General features: G+C 35.9%; 3 protein-coding genes and 1 long non-coding RNA gene across 10 annotated transcripts; 2 read left to right on the forward strand and 2 right to left on the reverse strand.

Annotated features, from left to right (window-relative positions):
• Positions 1 to 814: 814 nt before the first annotated feature.
• On the forward strand, positions 815 to 8,043 carry LOC112294248 (kinesin-like protein KIN-UA). Of its 6 annotated transcripts, none has more exons than XM_090243972.1 (17): positions 822 to 2,031; positions 2,199 to 2,331; positions 2,915 to 3,017; positions 3,194 to 3,308; positions 3,401 to 3,531; positions 4,122 to 4,286; positions 4,429 to 4,562; positions 4,741 to 4,802; positions 4,991 to 5,050; positions 5,187 to 5,279; positions 5,439 to 5,527; positions 5,675 to 5,788; positions 5,978 to 6,114; positions 6,395 to 6,437; positions 6,818 to 6,919; positions 7,248 to 7,310; positions 7,568 to 8,043. In XM_090243972.1, the coding sequence occupies exons 1-17, from the start codon at positions 1,815 to 1,817 to the stop codon at positions 7,697 to 7,699; spliced, it is 1,893 nt and encodes a 630-aa protein (XP_090100098.1). In that variant the 5' UTR covers positions 822 to 1,814; the 3' UTR covers positions 7,700 to 8,043. The 6 variants fall into 6 exon arrangements, 5 of the variants coding, with proteins under 5 accessions (XP_090100098.1, XP_090100097.1, XP_024400295.1 ...); XM_090243971.1 differs by having other exon boundaries at positions 941 to 2,031; positions 5,960 to 6,114; XM_024544527.3 differs by having other exon boundaries at positions 945 to 2,031; positions 3,401 to 3,504; positions 5,960 to 6,114.
• On the reverse strand, positions 3,942 to 5,444 carry LOC149987503 (uncharacterized). The gene is made up of 2 exons (XR_016498077.1): positions 5,294 to 5,444; positions 3,942 to 4,955 (listed from the first exon to the last, which is right to left on the reverse strand). It is a non-coding gene; the product is annotated as an uncharacterized LOC149987503 (long non-coding RNA).
• Positions 8,044 to 8,903: 860 nt separating the features above from the next.
• LOC112294357 (uncharacterized) lies at positions 8,904 to 12,924 on the forward strand. 2 transcript variants are annotated; one of them, XM_024544681.3, is made up of 8 exons: positions 8,909 to 9,428; positions 9,725 to 9,852; positions 10,193 to 10,346; positions 10,751 to 10,852; positions 11,328 to 11,428; positions 11,665 to 11,739; positions 12,051 to 12,236; positions 12,570 to 12,924. In XM_024544681.3, exons 1-8 carry the CDS (start codon positions 9,332 to 9,334, stop codon positions 12,669 to 12,671), a joined length of 945 nt encoding a protein of 314 aa, XP_024400449.1. In that variant the 5' UTR covers positions 8,909 to 9,331; the 3' UTR covers positions 12,672 to 12,924. The 2 variants fall into 2 exon arrangements, with proteins under 2 accessions (XP_073396138.1, XP_024400449.1); XM_073540037.2 differs by lacking the exon at positions 12,051 to 12,236 and having other exon boundaries at positions 8,904 to 9,428.
• Positions 12,925 to 13,691: 767 nt separating this feature from the next.
• Positions 13,692 to 16,672, reverse strand: LOC112294642 (BTB/POZ and MATH domain-containing protein 1). Its single transcript, XM_024545333.3, has 2 exons — positions 15,619 to 16,672; positions 13,692 to 14,970 (listed from the first exon to the last, which is right to left on the reverse strand). The coding sequence occupies exons 1-2, from the start codon at positions 16,354 to 16,356 to the stop codon at positions 14,500 to 14,502; spliced, it is 1,209 nt and encodes a 402-aa protein (XP_024401101.1). The 5' UTR covers positions 16,357 to 16,672; the 3' UTR covers positions 13,692 to 14,499.
• Between the last annotated feature and the right edge of the window lie 4,277 nt (positions 16,673 to 20,949).

Consider the following 20,949-nt stretch of genomic DNA (forward strand, 5'->3'; position numbering starts at 1 on the left):
TTAATAATAAAGACAAATTTTCAAAAGAATCTTAAAGATTGAAAAAACACAAAAAATCCAGAAAAAAATTACATAAATAACTTGTAAATCTATAAGTTTTCTATCAAATTTATAAAGATATCTTAAAGAATTGAAAAAATACTTGTAAGAATTAAAAATGATCCTCTATAAGTCGGAGTTATTTTGTAGCTATCCAATTACAAATATAAAGTCTAGCAAACATTAATATCTATATCTAAAGTGTAAGATCAAGTATGGAATAAAGTTTCAAGGCACAAAAATAAAGCTTTAAATTTTAAATATTAATTTGGCCAATTTTTTCTCTTACAATGTATATGTAAAAGATTCTATTTGTCTTTCATATATTATTTGAATTTAAATCTTAAAAAATAATAATATTAAAATATTAATTAATAAATAAATAATATTCTATTATTGGATTAAATTTAGTTATACTAATCTTTAAGTTGTCAAATTATTATATTTTTTCTTTTTAATCTACTTATAATATTTTTAATATATATATATATATATATATATAACTATTTCTTTGATAAATTTAATAAATTTATTGTTATTACATTTGAAATTTAAGTGAAGTTTAAAGTATTGACACAAGATGTGATACTTCTAAAATTTTGAAAGATTAAAAAGTAAATGATAAATAAGTTTATTTGATATCTAATTTTATGTGAATTAAAATTTAATATTTTATAAGATTGTTTTGGTTTATTTGATTTTTTTTCTAAAGCTAAATTTATTATTATTAGGTTTTAATGTATGAGATATTTTTTTATTCTTATTCATATATATATATATATATATATATATCAAAATGTTCCATTAAAGTGAAGTAGTGCAAATCATATAATGAATCAATAATGAAATGATAAATATTAGCTATGGATTAATCAATTGATAGATTGCACAACAACATTAAAGTACATACTCTTCCGACTTCATGAATGCAATTCAATAAATTGGTATTCAAACAATGTTTCTGCTTACAAACACTACATTTTTCATATATTTTTTAATATGATTGAATTGTATCAGGTGCAATGGATGGCTTTTAAAATAGTTTGAAACAATCCCTCAACACATGGACAATTAATTCAATCATCTACAACTAGGTTTCTATATCATAAATATATACTTTGTTTGTTTTACTCCAAATCATCCTACAAACACATGTTCAAGGATTTTCCCAAAGATTTAATATTATTACAAAATCTTGCTAAGTTTCACAATGCATAACCCATTTAATTCCAATCATAAACCATTACTCGCTTGACATGTTATATATATATTTAGCAAAACCAGGGCAGACCTCCAAAACGCTTGAAGAATGTATGTTCGAGCGACCGATGGTAAAATGATCCGTTCAATGGTCGGAGAGAAGCCGTTACGGAGATGACCCTTTCACATCCCCGGGACAAAGCCCTGCCTCGTCTCCGCCGTGCCGCTGTTGTCGAGATGCTGCAGCTGTGGGCACAATTCGGCCGCACTTCCATGTTGTATGCTTGTGATGTCACTCAATTCTGAGCTCTCAGGCAGACCTGTGAACAGTTTCTACAGCATTCTGGGAAGAAGAAACAGCTCAGTGATGGCGGCACTGTCTTCGGCCATCATGATTCGCGACACTGCAGGATGAAGCTTCCGTCAGTGGACGAGAATTCCACATAGTGCACCTTTGACGACGATCTGATACCAAATTGGCAGAGGAGAGGAACGACGTAGCGGAAGGTGAGTGCTTGACGCTTGCTGTTGGAGAAACCTGAGGCGCTTGGAAGGGTGCTGCGACGGACTGCGCCATGGCCAGCATTTCGACTGTACCAATCGACAAACTCTTGTTGGATCCGAGCTCTGTGCTGCGCAAGCCTGTCAACGTGATCAGCCCCAAGAGGCGTAAATGCCCCCGAGAGCGATTTGTCCAGAGTATGGAGAATTTGGCCATACCTCTAGGACAATCGGAGAAACGCCTTCGTTTGTATGGAGCAGGCGGTGACGGCGCCATGGACTCGGAGAATGGTAACAGCGAAGCTATATGGTCATTCTCCCTCGTTTAGTCCTCCACATTTATACTTCACCATAACTTCTGGCAACTTGTTTGAAGCTTTTTGGGTCAGTTTTCGGTAGTTATTCTCAATTTATTCTGAGTCCGGACGTCGTTTCGATGGTTATGGAAATGAATGTAGCCACAAGCAGTGCAGAGCGTGTGCGAGTGACGGTAAGGGTGAGGCCACCCACCCGAGTGGAGCAAAGGGAAGAAGATGGTCCGCCCTTTATTTTCCTGGACACCGAAAAAAATACTGTTATTTTACGCCGCAGGTATCGGTGTCCTCGACTCTTGTGTATATTCTCACTTCGCACAGCATGCGGGTCTGCTCTGAAACGAATCAAGGAGACACATTTTCTAGCATTTCGTCTTTTTTCCGCGCAGACAAGTTCTTCCTCTGCTGATGGGAATACTTTATTTGCTCTGTGAGCTATTTAGCTGTCTTCTCAGGAACAGATACGATTTGTGTATGTAGAAAGGCACTTACTTCAAACACATGTACCATGACTTCTGCGGTTTAGTACGAGGACAATGTCGACTTCACTCGGGGTCATTTATTCATTTATTTATTTATATATGAAATATTCGAGATTGTAGTCAGGTTGGAACAATTCTTCTGTTATACCAGCTTGGTTACACCGTTCCAGAGGCTGACGAGCTGTATTGTCAAGTTTGCTGAATTCCATGTTCGGTCGCAATCGTTGTTTTATTTGTTTGTACATTTATTTACAGCATGGATTTTAATGGATTCAGGTAGTTTGATTTCACCTAGGAGTGTTTGATTCTTTGACATGGAGGCCTTGTTTATTGATAGTAGCTCTGGTGCATCCATCTTCATTGCCGGCAATTTTGCAGGGGGAGCTTCATGGACTTCACCGAATTCCAGTTCGATGCGGTTCTACCCCCGACAGCCCTTCAAGTCGATGTCTACAACATGGCTGCTCGTGCGGTGGTCCTTGTAAGCCTCCCGTATCTAATCTTCACCTTCTTAGCAATGATAAATCTTGGGAGTTTCAAGCATCACAATCTCAAGAATGAATTGCACAGCATGAGACTGCTGCCCACAATCGTGAAGAGTCTAGGAACTCTGTACGTGTGTGTGTGTGAGTGTGTGTCTGAGTTCATGACTGACAGGATGTTCTGAATGGATACAATGGAACCATTATGGCGTATGGTCAAACTGGAGCAGGCAAAACCTACACCCTCTCCGACAACCTCACAAACGGCGGAGGAGTCACCTCTGTCGGAGGTCAGTCCCTCTTCTCACAGCATCCAACTCCTCGCTGACTTCTCTTCTGCCTCTTCTTCATCTTCTTCATGCCTGCGAGGATGATTGTTCAGGCATTATCCCTCGCTCAGCTGCGGAGATCTTTGACCGAGCCGGCCTGGACCAAGACTACGAGTTCCATGTCTCTATGTCCTACATCCAGATTTACATGGAACAGGTTCCACATTTTCCACCCGATTCTTGGGTAACAGCCTGTGCTATGTTGCATTCTTTGAACACTCTTTCGCCATTTGTTATAACATCTCTAACTGCCACCGACAAGATTGATGTTGGACAGTACAGAAACGAAAATAATGCCGTTGTTATTATCTGACTTCTGCATTAATACGAGCCGTTCCCACCTTCGATGTAAAACATCTGATTTACTTGCTGTGCAGTTGACATAATGACTTTGTTCGTTTTCAGTTCTTTGTCCTCTTTGTGTTATTTGTTTAAAAATGTAAGATCTCAAAGTCATAGATTTTGCTTAATATACTTACAAGTAATACAAAGAGTATTGTGAGAGTATACTGTATAGGAGTGTGATAATAGTGTTTCTAATTTCCGAAAAATACAACATTAATTTATCATTCCACCAGTAAGAAAACATGTATAATGGTTTTAAAAGAAAGATTAAATTTGTTCAAATTATTGACTTGATAACCCACAATTTCTAATCCTCCAGTATTTTTCTTCTAGAAATTTTTTTCTGCTTTGTCAAAAAATTATCAGAAAACATTTATGTCATTTTTAAATTGAAATAGCAAATATGAAACTAAAAATGACAACAATCAGATCCAAGATCTGCTGCGCCCAGAGAGCTGCAACATGCAGATCCGTGAGGGAATGAACGGCGTCTATGTCTCCGGTGTCGAAGAAGTGCAGGTGAAGTCGGTGGAAGATACCATGAAACTGTTGATGCTCGGGGACCGGCACCGATGCCTCTCCTTCACGAAGCTAGTGAGACAATTCTAGTCCTCCTCTAGTGCATATACTCCATTAACCGCTGCGTTACTGATGCTACATCTTACGATGCTCTGATCGCGTGCTGAACATGACGTCCGACCGTGGAATGACAATGGATACAGTGCTTGATGTGCAGAATGCACATTCTTCTCGAAGCCACACCATTGTTATCTTGACTGTGGAGAAGAAAGCTAAGTATAAGACTAGCGAACAGAAAGCTGAATTGGCCGATCGGAGACGAGTTAGTTCCTGCTTTGTGGAGAGCGAAAGGTAAATTGCTGTAAAGTGTAATAAGTTGGTGGATGGTGCGCACTGCAATGTAAAGTCCAGCCTTAATTCTTCTACGAATTTGCACCAGGCATTACGTCGGTAGGGAAGTAAACCACATTTTCACATTGTGCAAATCCTCACAGAACTACTGCTTCGCGGGGTTTGTGTTCCTGCTCAGGGTGCTTGTGGGGAAACTGTTTCTCGTCGACTTGGCTGGATCGGAGCGTCTAAAGAAGAGTGGTAACAGATAATATTCCGAGACTCGTATAGTTCGCAGATCTTGTTGGTGTTTTTTGACTTGTTTTTGGTCTCGCCCCACTTAGAAGCGACGCCAAGGAGTTTCCAGTGGGGAAACCTCTGAGTATGGTCAGGATCCTGGCAAGGCTTCCTGTTCTAGATCATAAGAGATGCATATACTGTTCCGTCAGGTTCTGAAGGCATTCGCGCAAGTGAGGCCATGAGTGTCAACTTATCTCTCACCTGTCTAGGTAAGACTAATCATTTCCTCCATTCGAGCTCTTATACTCGGTCTTCTATTGTTCCCTTTCAAGCTATGTACGTTGACTTCAAAGCAAGACAACAGTGCAACAAAAAAGTCTGATCATGTAACTATGTCATGCACAGGAAAGTGCATTAGCGCTAGGGCAGATCCCGCCATAACTCACGTCCCATTCCGCGACTCTAAGCTGACAAGACTTCTACAAGAGTCACTCGGAGGTATTTGACCATACCTTAAGTAAGTTAAAAGCGTTGGTGCTCTACAGATGGCGTTGTTTGCTTGCTTGCTTGCTTGCATATAAAGTTGCGGAGCGGGCAAACGCTTTGTATCATCAAGTTATATTACTACAAACAAACAAAGCAATCGTTGATGTCCAGGAAATGCAAAGACATCTTTAGTGATCAATATTGCTCCTTGCAGCGAGTACCTGCAAGAGTCGATGTCATCACTCCACTTTGGGTCAAGGGTACGATCCAACTATTTGACCAGAATTTTTTTAAATAAACTCGGAGGTTGTCTCCTCAGTTCAAACTACCCAGAATATTGCTCCAAATCTACCTGAACTTTTCCTCGGAAGGTCCACCAACACATGTTTTTTGGGTTGTGCGGATAGGCTATGAAATTGACGACGCAGGCCGTCGTCAACGTGGAGGAAGAATTCAGGGTGCTCACGAGGAATCTGCAGGAAACAGTGAACTTGCAAGACGAGAAGCTGCAACATCTTGAGGTATGTCACACTTAGGAGAAATCACGAATACAGGAGAAAAAAAAACAAAACAAAACAAAACACAAAAGTACTCACTGAGAGTTGTTGTTTACATCAACAACATGAGCTGTGGTTTTAGCCTGTTTGTTGGGTCAGGTTGGTTTGTTGTAAATATTTAATATTATAATGCAGGCTTCCGTGTTGTCCAAGGACGAGCAACTGGTGCAGGCCCAGCAGAGCTTGGCGGAGAAAGCGAGGCAGGTGGAGCTGCTGCGTGAGGAGCAGAACCGGTTCAACCACAAGTTCATGGAGCAGCTCCGCGTGAAGGACGAGAGCTGGAAGAACAGGTTCGTTTTTTCATTCATCCATGTCTACATCCATCCTTTGGATGAAATATATAAGTCATTCATCTCTAGTTCATCCTTCTCAGGGTTCGGAGTTTTACGTGTCATTTTGTAATAATATTATTTCATTTTTCTATGCCAGTTTTTAAAGAATGAATGGGAAATTATGTTGAATTTTTTCATACATTATTATTTTATAATTCTTTTAATACACAGAAATTGGAATTATTTTATGTCAAATTGTTCATTTTTTTATTTTTTTATTTTTGAAAAATATTCATAGATTGGAGAATGTTAGAAGCAGTGCTACTAATATTCATCAAAAGGTTCGTTTTGGTAATTTGAAGCAAAATGACACTTTCTAAATCAAGATAAGTTTATTTTAAGCTGATTTTTTTGCAATCAAATAATAAATAAAGTTGTACAACTCATTGTTAAATTACTCTTTAATGTGTATGACAATATATGCATCTTTTAACATTATGCTACAAATCTCATGAATTTCTGTTTTGTTGTTTGATATGTAAATAATAAAATTCTGACAGCCTATGCTCTTCTTAATGTTTAATCCAACGCTGATGCAAGTTAAATTTACTGATAAATCCTAATAATTTTGTAAAATATTATTTTTCTATGTTATTTAAGAATTTATTTGTAAGATACGGTGTTTTTAGGACTAACATGTTTTAAATATTGAAAAATACAGAGAATAGAAAACCTACAAGATGAGTTAACAAGATTAAAAAATGCTGAAAACCAATATGCTCTTTCAAGACCCACTCATGTAATAAATAATAATGCTGCCAAGGTATTTTAACTTGCCAAATCTCTTGATCATTAAAACTGAATTCAGAAAATTAGAATATATTCTTTATGAAAAAACTATGCAAATGATTTATTAATCATCAATGATCAGGAAAAATTCAATCAAATGTGCACAACCAATAGTATTAACAATTAAGTAGGTAGATTTTTCATTTAAATCTCCAAAGTGTCTATCATTATTTTTTGAACTTTTTACAACCTACAATCTCATGAAATCACATTACAATAGATATTATTTTATATAAAAAAAACAATGTTCAACATAAATATTGGTTACAAATATCACATCTACAGTCATGACCATGATGTAGGATCTTGCTGCACAAATTATACAACGTGCATATAAACAGCATTATGTTGCTATGCTTTACAAGGTATGTGTGAGATTTTCTATTGCACGCTCTAGTGTGTGAGAACTTTGAAATTTTAGTAGTTTTAATGTGCCGGATTTTAATGCTCAGGAAGTTAATTTTGGTCTGATGTTAACTTATCCCCGTAAAGTTCATAAACATTTCATTACAATATCTTCTAGAAATTAATGATGCTAAAGATACTCAAAATTCAACGAAGCCATATATTAACAATTGTAGCTATTTTTTAAACTAAAAGGAAAGAATGGCATTGGATGTAGGAAAAGAAAAAACTAGAAGTGGTGGTTGGATATCAACTTATGGCAAATTCAGCTGTTAGGGTATTGAAAGGGATACAATTGCTTGATGAGCTTTTCACAAGGAAGAATTTTCCAAAACTTAGTCTAAGATGATTTTTAACATATGAAGCCCTAATCTTGATTTTTATTTTTATTTTTTTTTACAATTTTTTTATTCATTTATTTATTGAATTCTATTATTTGGAATTTTATGGTTTGTAGTATTGAAAGGGAATCTTGGCTGAATCAATGAAAACTTGTCATGAGAAAATTCGACCTCTAGAAATATTATTTTGTGACTTTTTAGAAATTGAATCTTCAGTTTTTGAATAAGTAAATATCTTTAGATAAATTATATGTAAAAAAAGAAAAAAATAAAAATAAATAATATATATGTTATTCATCTCTCTTTCAAAACCAATAAAGAAATACCTTTGAAGCTTTGTTGCTATTATTCACATCTCAACTTACAGCACAAACATTATCATTTTCTATTTCGAAGATTGTTTGTTATACATTCCATTACATGTAAAAGAAATATTGCAAATAAGTTATTGTATAGTTATGATGGTGCTGATAAAATAAATCACTTCTTTGCACAAAGTTTTGATTTTATTTTATTTTATTTGTAGCTTTCATTCATAGAGAGTAATCAACGATAAAAATAATAATAACAATAATATCTTATTAGACGAATCCACTTCGAGTTTTACATTTTATCAAAATATCAAACATTACACGACAAAAGTATCAAATAAGTGCACGTTTTATTTTGTTACTAATATCTTATAATAACATTTGAATATACTTCCCAATCATTTTTTTTTTTTAATTTTAATGTTAGGAATGTTGAATTTACTTTGATTGATGCTTTAAAAGTAATTTTCAAATTTTAATATAATTAATCTTTCATACACGTTTAAAACACCATTTAATATTTACCATACGTTATTTACTTCATGTATTAAAGAAATTCAATGCAATAAATATTTCAATGAATGAAAAATGGAAAGAATTTATTTGAAATCACATAGAATATCAAACCATAATTAAACATACATAACCTACCATGACATAACTAAATCAAGTGTTACACATAATGATGTTACAATAAATATACTCAAATGCAGACAGGTTTTTTTTAATTAACAATATGATATTCAATTGGGTATTCAACAATTTGAATGTTTTCAAATCAAGAATTGACCATCAAATGTTGATCATAATTTTGCATTTACAGAATACAGTTACACTCATACAGGCATGACCCAGTTGTTACTTCAATTGGATTTTCAACAATTTTTTTTTTTTTTTTTTTTTTTTTTTGTTGCTCACGTAAAGATGATGGATTCAAGGAGAGCACATGGGAACAAGAAGCCGGGAACGAGTTCGGGTGTGAGGTGAGGGGAACCATTGGGAACGTGTAGGGTTAGAGGGAGGGCCCCCGAGGGCGGACTTCTCATTCTGTTTCGATTTGCTTGTCCCGATTGGGGCTTGGAAATATTATTACAGCACGGACCCCCTTCCAAGACCAACCCCCCCACCAGTCCCTCCCTCCCTCCCTCCCTCCCTCCTGCTTCAGGGTTTCAGTCCCCACCATCACCGGCAAACCCAACGCACTAAAAGAAGTAAAACAAAAAAGAAGAAGAAGAGGAAGATAATGAAGAAGAAGAATGACCGGCAACAACAACAACGAAAACAACAACCACCACATGCAAGCAGTAGCAACAGCCGAAGCCGAAGACGATGAAGCGAAGGAGAACGGAGGAAGAGGCGGAGGAGACGGGCAATAAGTTGATGCTGCACCTTGCTATTGCCACCTGCATCTTCGTGCTTTCCACTTGTGCGTAACCTCTGCCTCCCCTCCACCCACCTCGGTTTCTATCTCCTTCATAAATTCCACAGATAAATTAAATAAGAGTAACAAGAATTACACAGGGTCAGTCGGTCAGTCAGTCAGTCAGTTAGTGAATCCAGACACACACACACACAGAGAGAGAGAGAGAGACGACTCGTGTGCAAGAACAACAAAGCAGCACAATACAAACGAGGCGGCGGAGGCGGCAAAGAGGGGCAGGAACTTTCGGAGGAAGCTGCTACTGAAAGAGGAGTGGGGGTGGTGGGGTGGGGCGGGGGCAGTGTCGGTGGTGGGGCGTGTGTGGGGGGCGAGCCCGCTTGTACCAGACTGCAGTGCGCTGGAGCCACCCGAATGCCACGTCATTCCTGACGTGGACGACGAAGGCCACCATGCCTACACCTCCTACTTGGTTTGACACCTCAGCCCTAATAGCCACAGTCTCTCTCTCACACGCCGCTTATTGATTCTGTATTTATGTAAAATTAAAATTGTGCATATATATATGTATATATTACAGACATTGTGGATTGATTTATTCTTGTACTGACAAATCTTAACACCTATATCAGCACTTTGTAAGTAGTGGGTACTTGGTTGCAAACAGATGCTGGTTGGTAAAGATGATAATTTCTTAAGTTGAAAGTCACAACAAAGTTCTTCTTATCATAAAAGAGAAGAATCATATGTTATATCACACATTGCTAATGGAACAATGGAATGCATGATTTGCCATTTGAATGGGGATACAGGAATCATGCCCAAACCATGTGTGTGTCCAAGTAGCACCAATATTGCCACCTCTTCGACGACGCCGTAGACTTTCATCCATCCAAATCACTTCTTCTTCAACAACTTCAGCACCAATCACAAATCTTTCATCCACTTCTCCACTTGCTTCATCCAGTATGTAGTGCCTCCTGTTCCATGCATTCACCTTTTGATTCTTAATTCTATTTCTAATTGTGAAAAACATGCTATATATTTTTTGGTTCTTTGGTATTATTTTTTTATTTTTTATATTACAGCTTATCAAGTTATGCAAAAAAAAAAAAAAAAAAAAAAAGGAAACAAATTGTAACATTGCATTAAAACTCTAAAGTTCTAAGTTAATATTTTTATAACAATTCTATTTTTACATGTTATTTTTGTAACATCAGTTATCTCTAACACTCATCCTCATTCATAATTATTTTTCAAAAAAAAAAACAAAACAAAACAAAAAAAGAAGGAAGTGTGCCACTCAAGTGGAGTTTCTAAAACAACTTGTCAATCAAATCAAACCCATGCATGTTAAATTCTATTTGCAGGTGAGGTTGATATTGAAACGAACATATTGAACCCTTTACTTTCACATCCATACAAATTTCAAAATCATCAATTTTCTGTAACTGATCCATGGTTTTGTGCAGGTACTCTCCATGTAGACAAACCATTTGTTTTGTTACAAACTATCTTATCAATATAAATATACTGCACTTGTTAAAGCTCAAATCTGGTGTTTGCAAACAAGCAACACCCAAATAAACAAAAACACAATATGATTACATGAATCCCTTGTGTTGGAACCTTAAATTTACAAAGTTTTCAAGTACAAAAATTATACTAATTCACACATAAAATCTATCTATGTACACTTCCACAAGCGCGCACGCATGCACACACACACACACACACACACACACACACATATATATATATATATATATATACACTTGAATGTATGGTGTATGCTTGATTAAAACAATTGACAACACAATTTTTTCCTTATTTAGTTATACTAATTATGAAACTTTCATGAATTCAGTAGTTCACATGTCAGTTTTAAAAAGGAAGGAAATCTATATGTCAAATAGTATGGGTTTGATTGGATTGGGGTGCCAACAGGGCTGGATTTGAATTACACAACACGGGTGGAAGCCAATACGGGTTTTCCACCTGGATACAAAGAGGATGCCCATGCTCGGTGTCATTTCATGCGCCTCCAAGTAAGAAATAGCCAAGTTTTCATGGCCTCCCTTCCATAGTCTTTGTGGGTTGTTTGAAAAAGGATAACTTGATGCTATTTTTGCATTTCATTCATACTCAATTGTAAAAATTCCATAATTTGGAATAAATTTTAAGATTTTAAACAATAAAATGAAAATAAAAATAAAATATGTGTATGAGATATGCCTGTTGATGCATTTTTTGATGAATCTGAATCATGAAAGTGCATACACAGAATCTACAAACTTTGGGAGATTGTAGACATTTGAGGTACTCATGTAGAGATTGTCAATCATTTTATCGAAATTGGGTATGATATTGATCTTTCATCATCAAAGTTATATATATATATATATATATATATATATATAATTGTGAGTGGGTAATGAATAAGTTCATTTTATTTGTTCAAATTATGTAGTGAATGCTTTGCTTTAACAAGAAGGACTCAATTATTCTAAGATTGCTATTGTGTTATATGCAAAGATTTTGTTTGTATATTTGTATTTATATCTATATAAAGACAACCATAAAAAAAATGTGTTTTTATTTCATTTTATTTTTTATTGTTATGCTTTTTTTTTTAGTTATTTATTTATATGAAATGTGGAATGTGCATAGTTATGTGCATTGGCATTTCCAAGGTGTTTAAGCCAAGATACAAGCACCCCAATGCTTAAGAAATTTCGAAGAGTTGATAATATTGCTTTATCTAACAACGACATAAACACCATTAACATGATGAAACCATGTCGTGCATTGTGTTTTGGTGTTCTACAAACTTGTCAACAGTACATGAAATTCTTTGTGGGCACTCCTCAACATATATATATATATATATATATATATATATATATTGTTACAAATATCAAAAAATGCTATATTTCAATTTCTTATCTTATCTTCTCCTTGTGTTTAATCACTCAACACTTTGTCATATTAAAGTAACAATTCTGTAAAATTTTAACTGTCCTAACATGTGAATGTGATATATGTTGGACACTTATGTATGATTAAGATAGTATTTTAAATTATTTTCTCACATAAATTATCATACACTTTAGCTTTAGGTGTTTTTTTTATTAACTTTTGTAATTACCATATCTAACCAATTATGTGGCTTGATTGCATTTGAAACAGTGCCCAGAAACAGATATGAGAGATTATGGTGACTATCCAAATTGCAATACATTAGGACTTGAAAATCAAGTAGAAAGCTATGTTGTTTCTATTTACAGATGACATGTTCAGAAATAAATTTATTGATATTGTTGTTTACATGGTGAATCGAAAGCTGATAGGTTTAAAATGAGTGAATGAATGTATGTATATGATAAATTGATCAAGTGTTCTGGTAATTTCTTATACAAATTGTAGAGATGGAAAATGCCTAGTAATGATTATTTGACCTTAGTAAAAAAAAACTCTAAAAATTCATGGAAAACTTAGCAAATCTAACATAATTGAATTTCATGAATAAAATGCAACTCAACATTCATATATATATATATATATATATATATATGTGTGTGTGTGTGTGTGTATGTGACTTATCTGTAGCACATAAAGAAATCGTAATCAATATTTACAAAATTTTATTCATTATATATATATATATATATATATATGTAAGTAAATTTACTTAAATGTTTCATAACATGATGTATCAATTGGAGTTAACTGCTGGTACCAAACTATTAAAATACATTTGGTAATTTTCTTAAGTTTATATCATATAATGTTGTTCCCTTCTACAGAAAAATAAAATATTGAGCACTACTTTTCAGAATATATATATATATATATATATATATATATATTTTTTGAGAAATAGGACATTCTTTTATTCCCTGCTGTTTTGTTTAATAACCTTGATAGTGAGATAAAACTGAAACTAATATGTGGAAACTAGATAAGAATGTGCCCAGTTCGAGTTTTCATTCCTCATTTCTGCTTTGAACCAAAATTGCTTTGACTGCATCTTCTAATGATATCTTTTCCTCATGCACAAGCATTTATTCTATCCAAATAATATTTTTCATGTTCTGCAGTAGATACTTACATGAAAAATCATCTCATGTTCCTGTCAGATACAACCATTTGCATGATTCCATTGCTTACAGTGAATGGTCTAACAAATGTAAGACAAAACTTTAAACATTAACACAAGCATTATTATTTAATACAACCCATTGTTACATTTGATTCATCAACCAAAACTGCACTTTCTTTACAGCTCCATATCATACAGCTACTCCATGCTTCAAAAACAGCAATCAGAATTTTTATCAAGTGTAGATCAAAACTCGTAAACCAAAAAGGATTACTGCATTTTGAATTCTTTGTTACATTCTTCCAAGCTTTGACACAAAATTATGCACCAAAGCTGTGTGAAGCCTGACCCTCCAACACCATGATACTAGTTAGTTTCACAACTGCTCACCACCCATGTCTAGCTCATTACACAACAACAAAAATACAATAGCATCTCTATGCATCGAATAATCTCTAGTTGTTTAAAGAATTTCTAGTGCAATTTCTCGGTTTGTTTCCCCAGCTGAAAGATACATCCACTAGTGGAAACCGTGCTTGGAATTGAGCACCGATGGATCAGCACCCGACATTAAACCCTACAATGCAGGTGCGAGAAATACGCATCAAAAGTGGGTGCTTGAGTAAGCAAATGCAAAGCTGACAGTAGTTAACTTGGAATCAGTTTCAAGTTACTGGCATCTCAGTCTCCAGCTTCGAGAACTGAGATAACGATAACGAGAGACTGTCAACTCGTTGATGACAGTAAACGAGACGCACTAGGAGATATGTTAGTTGCAGGTCTGCTTGATCTCTGGCATGGAATATCTTCTGTTTTTTGAGCAGGAAACATTCTCGTGCTTTGCACTGGCAGCGTTGAAGGCTTAACCCGCAGACAAGCTTCAGATCTCGCCTGGTCGTAGAAATTACTCTCAACAGAATGGCTACTGGCACTCGTAAGGTAGGACTCTGAAACTCGTGGTCTCCAAGGCATAGCAAGCTATTTCTTGAAGTGAATTAATGGGCCAAAGAGTGAGAGCTAGGTTCTAGGTCTAACCCTCCTACCGCTGGCATCAGTTCCATCAGACAACTGACCCCACACACTGCGATTCCGATTCGAGATGACACCAGTAACGACGCTTTCTTCGCAAACACCAGCTACGGTTTTTAACAACTCGGACTGCAAAGTGGGACAACTATCGCGCAGGTATTCAAATCCTTCCGATTGCATCACGGCAGCAAGGTTCGCAGCCGCAAATTTCAAGCAAACAGCCTTCAACTCTGCAGCGTGGTGTTGTTCGGCAAGGGCGAGAGTTGTCGCCACTGTGTCCACGCTGACATTTTCGCACAGCTTGGACTCGCACAAGAGCCGGAGCCGATCGAGGCCATACCTATCTGCTGCAGCCAACAGATGCTGGGCTAACAGGATGGACGTGGACGGTGCTCCAGCAAGCTCTTTCATATCCGGTAGAGAATCTCGGTAGATGAAATGTAGCAGCGCCTTAAACACCTGCCAGAACACTGGCAGTTAGCACATACTCTGCAGAACACTATTCTGTGTCTCATAATAGACCCAAGCTGGCTTAACTAGGGTACAACATGCCAAAAATAACCAGACGGACAAAGAAGGCACGCCCAGCATTCTTCCGATTAAGACAACAACATTCAAGATTTTGCAGACTTAAATGTTCACTCACTCCAGATTGGCTAAGGGATGATAATGTCTGGACTGAACCTAAGTGACTTCACTAGTATCCGCTAGCAATTTTCAATTGTCGACCAGAGGACTGCAGTTCACCATCTCAGTATACATTCTAGGTATGCTGAATTGAACGTTCAAGCTATGATTATTACGTGGGACACATGACCAGCAAACCATAATTTTGAAAAACGCTGGACATGAACTACTGCTAAGCGAGGCTATATATAAAACGCTGGAACAACGTCAGCCAACTGTTTCTGTCACTGTCAGCTCTACTTTTGTTCATAGATATACCACGGATACAAATATTTCAAACTCCCTACAGAGTGGGATGTTTCTACCAAATGGTGTCAAAATATTCTAGCAGGCAGTTCCCTGAAACGACGGTGGAATCCTGCAAAACTTTTCTATTAATACACCCCATAAAGCCAGCATTGCACACATGTAGACGCTTACTGGAGGTTCGATGTCTTTGATTTCGATATTGCCGCTACTTCGATCTCGCATAGGCCCAAAGAGCTGCGCTTGGAATACAGGCGACCGGGCTGCCAAAACAAGCTTGTGAGCATGATACAGTTCTCCGTCCACCTCTAACGTGACGTCAGTGCCTTCGCCGCTGTCCAGTAAGGCGCCAAAATGCTCCCCTAAGTCAAGCTCAGGAACAGGGATAGAGTACATCCTAGGACCCTGAGTGGATGACACTACCACACCCACAGTGCAGGTGATGGCCAAGCTATCGTTCTTCAGGAAATCCGACGTCTCCAGGACGGCGCGTCTGAAGAAGCGCTTGTAACCCCACATGCTGCCCCGGTACTTGAGGGTATAGGGGCCGCTCTCGAGGGAGCGATCGAAGTGGCTGTGCACCTTGTGCTTACCCTTGCCGCTCTGATCTAAGAGCGTCAATTCAAACAACGCCCGAACATCCGTGCCCTCGCTCGCCAGTGCTATGAACACCGACACATAGAGAGAATTGTCTTCGGCATTCTTGCCGTCGGGATAAAAGTAGATGGCCCACTGGTAGCCCCCTACAAAAAAGCTCTCACTAGCAATATACTTACCCACTCCCATGCCCTTGGCCAAGGAGTAGCCATTGATGGTAAAATGGTGCGAGCCGTTCACCGTTTCAGTAACACACCTGGAGCGTGTGTTCGAATTACCAGCAGCAGCTGTGCACGCCATCGGAGTCCGAGCCATGTGCTCTCTCCTTCATCACCTGACTCCGATATCGACTGCAAAAACCTGCACAAACCCGCGCCACTGCACAGCCTCCCAACTCCTGTCCTAACCTCGAAACCCGCCGAATTCCGCCGAATTCATAAAAGCCCTATCCTACAATCCTAGCAAGTTGGCGAGATACCACCTTCGCCATCTCATATCACTGAAATAAAGCGGCAAGTAACCCAGCCAAGCAAGAAGAGAGCAACACAAGACTGACGCGAAACGGGTGCAAAAAGAGAGAGAGAGAGAGAGAGAGAGGAAGGGGGGAGGGGGGGGAGCGACAAGGGATAGTGAAGCAAAACCAACTGCTGTGAGAGCATCAAACCTAATAAGCAAGTGGTGGCAGGGAGAAGACGACGAAGACGAGGAAGAATAAGAGGAACTAGCAGAAGTCGGGGAACGAGGGTTGATCAACCCCAAGGTAATTGGCCCGTGTTCTTCCCATGGCCGGATATCAGACTGTACTTCGATATGATCCGATCGTAGACATCGTACCGTAGCGGCTCAAAGGGGCTCCGATATCCGGTGCCAGTACCCGACGTCAGAGACGCGGCTCACCGACAGCGCGAGGATCCCGCACCGCACACCTCGAGGGTCGTCGTTGAACCTGGACCAAACCCAGTTGAAGGCGATGGCGCTGCTGTCGATCCACGGTTTCTATGATCGCACCACTGGCACCGCTTCGCCGCGTTTCGGGATTCCCGATCTCACTGAGGCATCGACACTACGGGTATGTCGGAACACACCGTGATGCTGTTCATCCGTTGCATCTTGTCGGCTTCCTCGACGACGACGAACGGGTTCGCGAGGCCCCGACGACGATAACGTTCCGCTCGTTGATTGTGATTGTGATTGTCATCGCGATGAGAGGATACGAAGTCTGTTTTGTCGATCTGAAATTCCTCGATCTGATCGTCGACGTGGGGCCACCATTCCACGACGACAAAACTCCACCGCGAGGATCATGTGGACGTGAGCTTCATGTAACAATTTGAATTGAAATGTGCAACTACATTGGTCATTAATTCCCATCGCAAGTTACCACAGCAAACGTACGAGTTGGAACTCAGGTGTCACCGTTTCAGGTCTTGGCCGTGGGCTCTCGTTCATTTCTCATGGTACTCAGCACCAAGGAATACTGTACTAATTCACATAAATTATAAGTAAAATTGACCCTACGAATGGATTGAATTGTTTGAAGCTGTGGAAACATATTTGTTTTGGTGATATTTTTACGCAATGCAGTATGTTGTGTTATTTTATGTAAGTAATTTTTGACAAGTGTGTTTAATAAAATGTGATTATTTTTGTCTGGTCAGGGGTTGATTCTGTCATGGTGATTCAAGAATACGCTTAAGTGCCATTTTTTTATGAATATCATGGAATCTTGTAAATTGAATACATGGTATTAAATTATATTTTTGGTACAGTACCGAATTTGAAATCTGATGACGACAACTTCCAGATAGATAGTTTGAGTATCTCTTTCAACGGTAACTTCTGCGAGGAAAATCGAATGAATTACTGTATCTTGTTATTAAGATTGATACTAGCGTGTTCGAAATCTCTATAAAATTATGAATTTTGGAAGAAAATAAAATACTCACATACACGCAAACACTCCAAAAAAAAAAAAAAAAAAAAAAAAAAAATCATTTAAGAAGTAAATAAATAAAATCGAAGTTTCACATGGATTGAATGTAACCAATTCATACTTACAAACAAATATGAAAAACTATGAATACCTCAAAGTCATAAGCATCAAAATTTTCAATAATTGGAGTATCTAATGCAGTAGAACGGTATACATAAATAATATAAAATATACGCACACATACCACTCAGATGCCAGCAACTTGAAACTGATTCCAAGTTAACTACTGTCAGCTTTGCATTTGCTTACTCAAGCACCCACTTTTGATGCGTATTTCTCGCACCTGCATTGTAGGGTTTAATGTCGGGTGCTGATCCATCGGTGCTCAATTCCAAGCACGGTTTCCACTAGTGGATGTATCTTTCAGCTGGGGAAACAAACCGAGAAATTGCACTAGAAATTCTTTAAACAACTAGAGATTATTCGATGCATAGAGATGCTATTGTATTTTTGTTGTTGTGTAATGAGCTAGACATGGGTGGTGAGCAGTTGTGAAACTAACTAGTATCATGGTGTTGGAGGGTCAGGCTTCACACAGCTTTGGTGCATAATTTTGTGTCAAAGCTTGGAAGAATGTAACAAAGAATTCAAAATGCAGTAATCCTTTTTGGTTTACGAGTTTTGATCTACACTTGATAAAAATTCTGATTGCTGTTTTTGAAGCATGGAGTAGCTGTATGATATGGAGCTGTAAAGAAAGTGCAGTTTTGGTTGATGAATCAAATGTAACAATGGGTTGTATTAAATAATAATGCTTGTGTTAATGTTTAAAGTTTTGTCTTACATTTGTTAGACCATTCACTGTAAGCAATGGGCACATTCTTATCTAGTTTCCACATATTAGTTTCAGTTTTATCTCACTATCAAGGTTATTAAACAAAACAGCAGGGAATAAAAGAATATTTTACTCCTAAAATAATAAAACTAAAAATCTTAAAAAACATAACTTACAAAAAACTGCTCAATATTCACTTATTTTCATGACAAGTCAACAAAAAAAAAATATATACATTAACATCCACAAATAAAGTTTTCTTAGATATTCACATTGCTTCTACAAAAATCGATGGATACAACATTGATGCATTTTAGTAATTTTATTTTGAAGTATTAATTATAATTAAAAAAAGTATTCAAATCCTTCAATAAAATTGAACTAAGAATGTATCACTTCAAATATTGAACTTTTCACTATTTGTCTACATAAAGATAGAGATTAAGAGAAAATAATAAAATAAAATAAAATAAAATAAGGAAATAATTCTCTCAGTAATAATTTGGAACAAAATATTGTGAAAATAAAGAAATTTAATATCAATTTAAAATATAATATCATCATTACTAAAATATCAAAATTACTTTTAATAAATTCTTGTTCAATTTCTTTTACGTAAGAACCTAAAAAAAAATGATACGAATTATTTTAAATTAATTTCAAATTGAGGTTTTAGGCATCTAAACTATTCTATTTATATTGTATATATTTGTAATTAATAAATTTATATCTAAAAGTTAAAATTCTCTTAAAATAAAAAATAAAATATTAATAATACCAAATTTAGATTTAAAATATGTAATATTTTAGCCTTAAGTAGATAAAAGCCATGAATATCAAATAATCATTTATAAAATTTATTCTTATCAAAATTATTGTGTCAATTAAAACTATCAAACTACCAAATGTATTCATCTAAATTAGAAATATTTTATTAATTTTATACTAAATTCGTTAAAATGAGTTATATAAAAATTAAACTTAAGTTATATAAATAGACATTAACAATTTAACTATACATCTATATTTTATTTGATGTTTTAAAAGTTTATGAAATCCATGATTAGATTACAATTTGAATTAATTTATATTTCTAAAAGTTGATTTAAAGTAAGCTTATATATATATATATATATATATATATATATCTATCCATCATTTAAAATTTTAAAACATATTTTTTCCAAATTTATAATCATTTTCATATTATTATATATAATTTATTATTTAGATAGAAATAAAATACATCTTAAATATATCTTAAAGCATGAATATAAGATTCATTGAAGTATAAATTATTTGGTACAAAGTTGTTTCTATAAGTTAGATTTAGTCTATTTATCAAATTTATCTTTTTCCATCTTATGAATAAATTAAAAAATTATAAAAATAAATGATCATATTTTCTTATATTATTATCAAAATTATTTTTATAATTATGTACTTTTTATATATATAGTAAATTTTTAAAAATTGGTTCTTAGATTGATTTTTATATTGAGGATAGAATAATATTAATCACATTTCTTAGCTTTGTTATATTAATCAAGTCTTTTTTTTAATAATTGAATTGTGGTGAATGAAGCAAAGCAAAATGAATTCAAAATGTGATTAAGTTTTATATGTTGAGTAAAAGCAATGTATTTCATGTGTTTCCTAATAATTTTGAATCATCATCTAGCTTGTGGGAGTATACTAGATTTGTCAAGAATTCAACAATTGTGGAGGAAAAATTAACATATCCACTACCATATTTTTTGAAGGCTCTAATCAATGTCGGAGTATATATTGAGAGCATATTCATTTGAATATATTGTCACAGACATATACATTTACTCCAATATTTACTTATATAATTAAGTAGAAATAGGTAAATATAGATTAATTTCATAAAGTCTTCTAAAGAAACTTCCTAAAAGCTTTATAAATGTGGTTTTGACTTTAGATATGTTTGTAGGTTAGAAGCTTGGCCAACAAGTTAATCACGTGTTGATAGCTTGTAGAATAAGCTAGCTATGTGGCACATATATAGATAACTTGCCTTGCAAGTTAAGACATGTGGCTAGCAAAGTCAATACATGTTGGAGGTCCTATAGAATATTGCCACGTAGCTCTTAGCTAGAGAGTATATATGGAGGCA

This window comes from Physcomitrium patens, chromosome 17, assembly GCF_059467195.1.
Source record: "Physcomitrium patens ecotype Gransden chromosome 17, ASM5946719v1, whole genome shotgun sequence".
In the NCBI taxonomy this organism is placed as follows: domain Eukaryota; kingdom Viridiplantae; phylum Streptophyta; class Bryopsida; order Funariales; family Funariaceae; genus Physcomitrium; species Physcomitrium patens.

Bases quoted from the DNA above. Each gene is read 5' to 3' on its own strand.
- LOC112294642 (XM_024545333.3), bottom strand. From the start codon at position 16,356: ATGGCTCGGACTCCGATGGCGTGCACAGCTGCTGCTGGTAATTCGAAC. The intron at 14,971-15,618 runs GTAAGCGTCTAC...GTGTTCTGGCAG, and splicing joins TCAAAGACATCGAACCTCCA to GTGTTTAAGGCGCTGCTACA.
- LOC112294357 (XM_024544681.3), top strand. From the start codon at position 9,332: ATGAAGCGAAGGAGAACGGAGGAAGAGGCGGAGGAGACGGGCAATAAG. The intron at 11,740-12,050 runs GTATGATATTGA...GAATGTGCATAG, and splicing joins AATCATTTTATCGAAATTGG to TTATGTGCATTGGCATTTCC. The intron at 12,237-12,569 runs GTGGGCACTCCT...CATTTGAAACAG, and splicing joins AACAGTACATGAAATTCTTT to TGCCCAGAAACAGATATGAG.
- LOC112294248 (XM_090243971.1), top strand. From the start codon at position 1,815: ATGGCCAGCATTTCGACTGTACCAATCGACAAACTCTTGTTGGATCCG. The intron at 2,032-2,198 runs GTAACAGCGAAG...AAATGAATGTAG, and splicing joins CGCCATGGACTCGGAGAATG to CCACAAGCAGTGCAGAGCGT. The intron at 4,803-4,990 runs GTAACAGATAAT...CTGTTCCGTCAG, and splicing joins GGAGCGTCTAAAGAAGAGTG to GTTCTGAAGGCATTCGCGCA.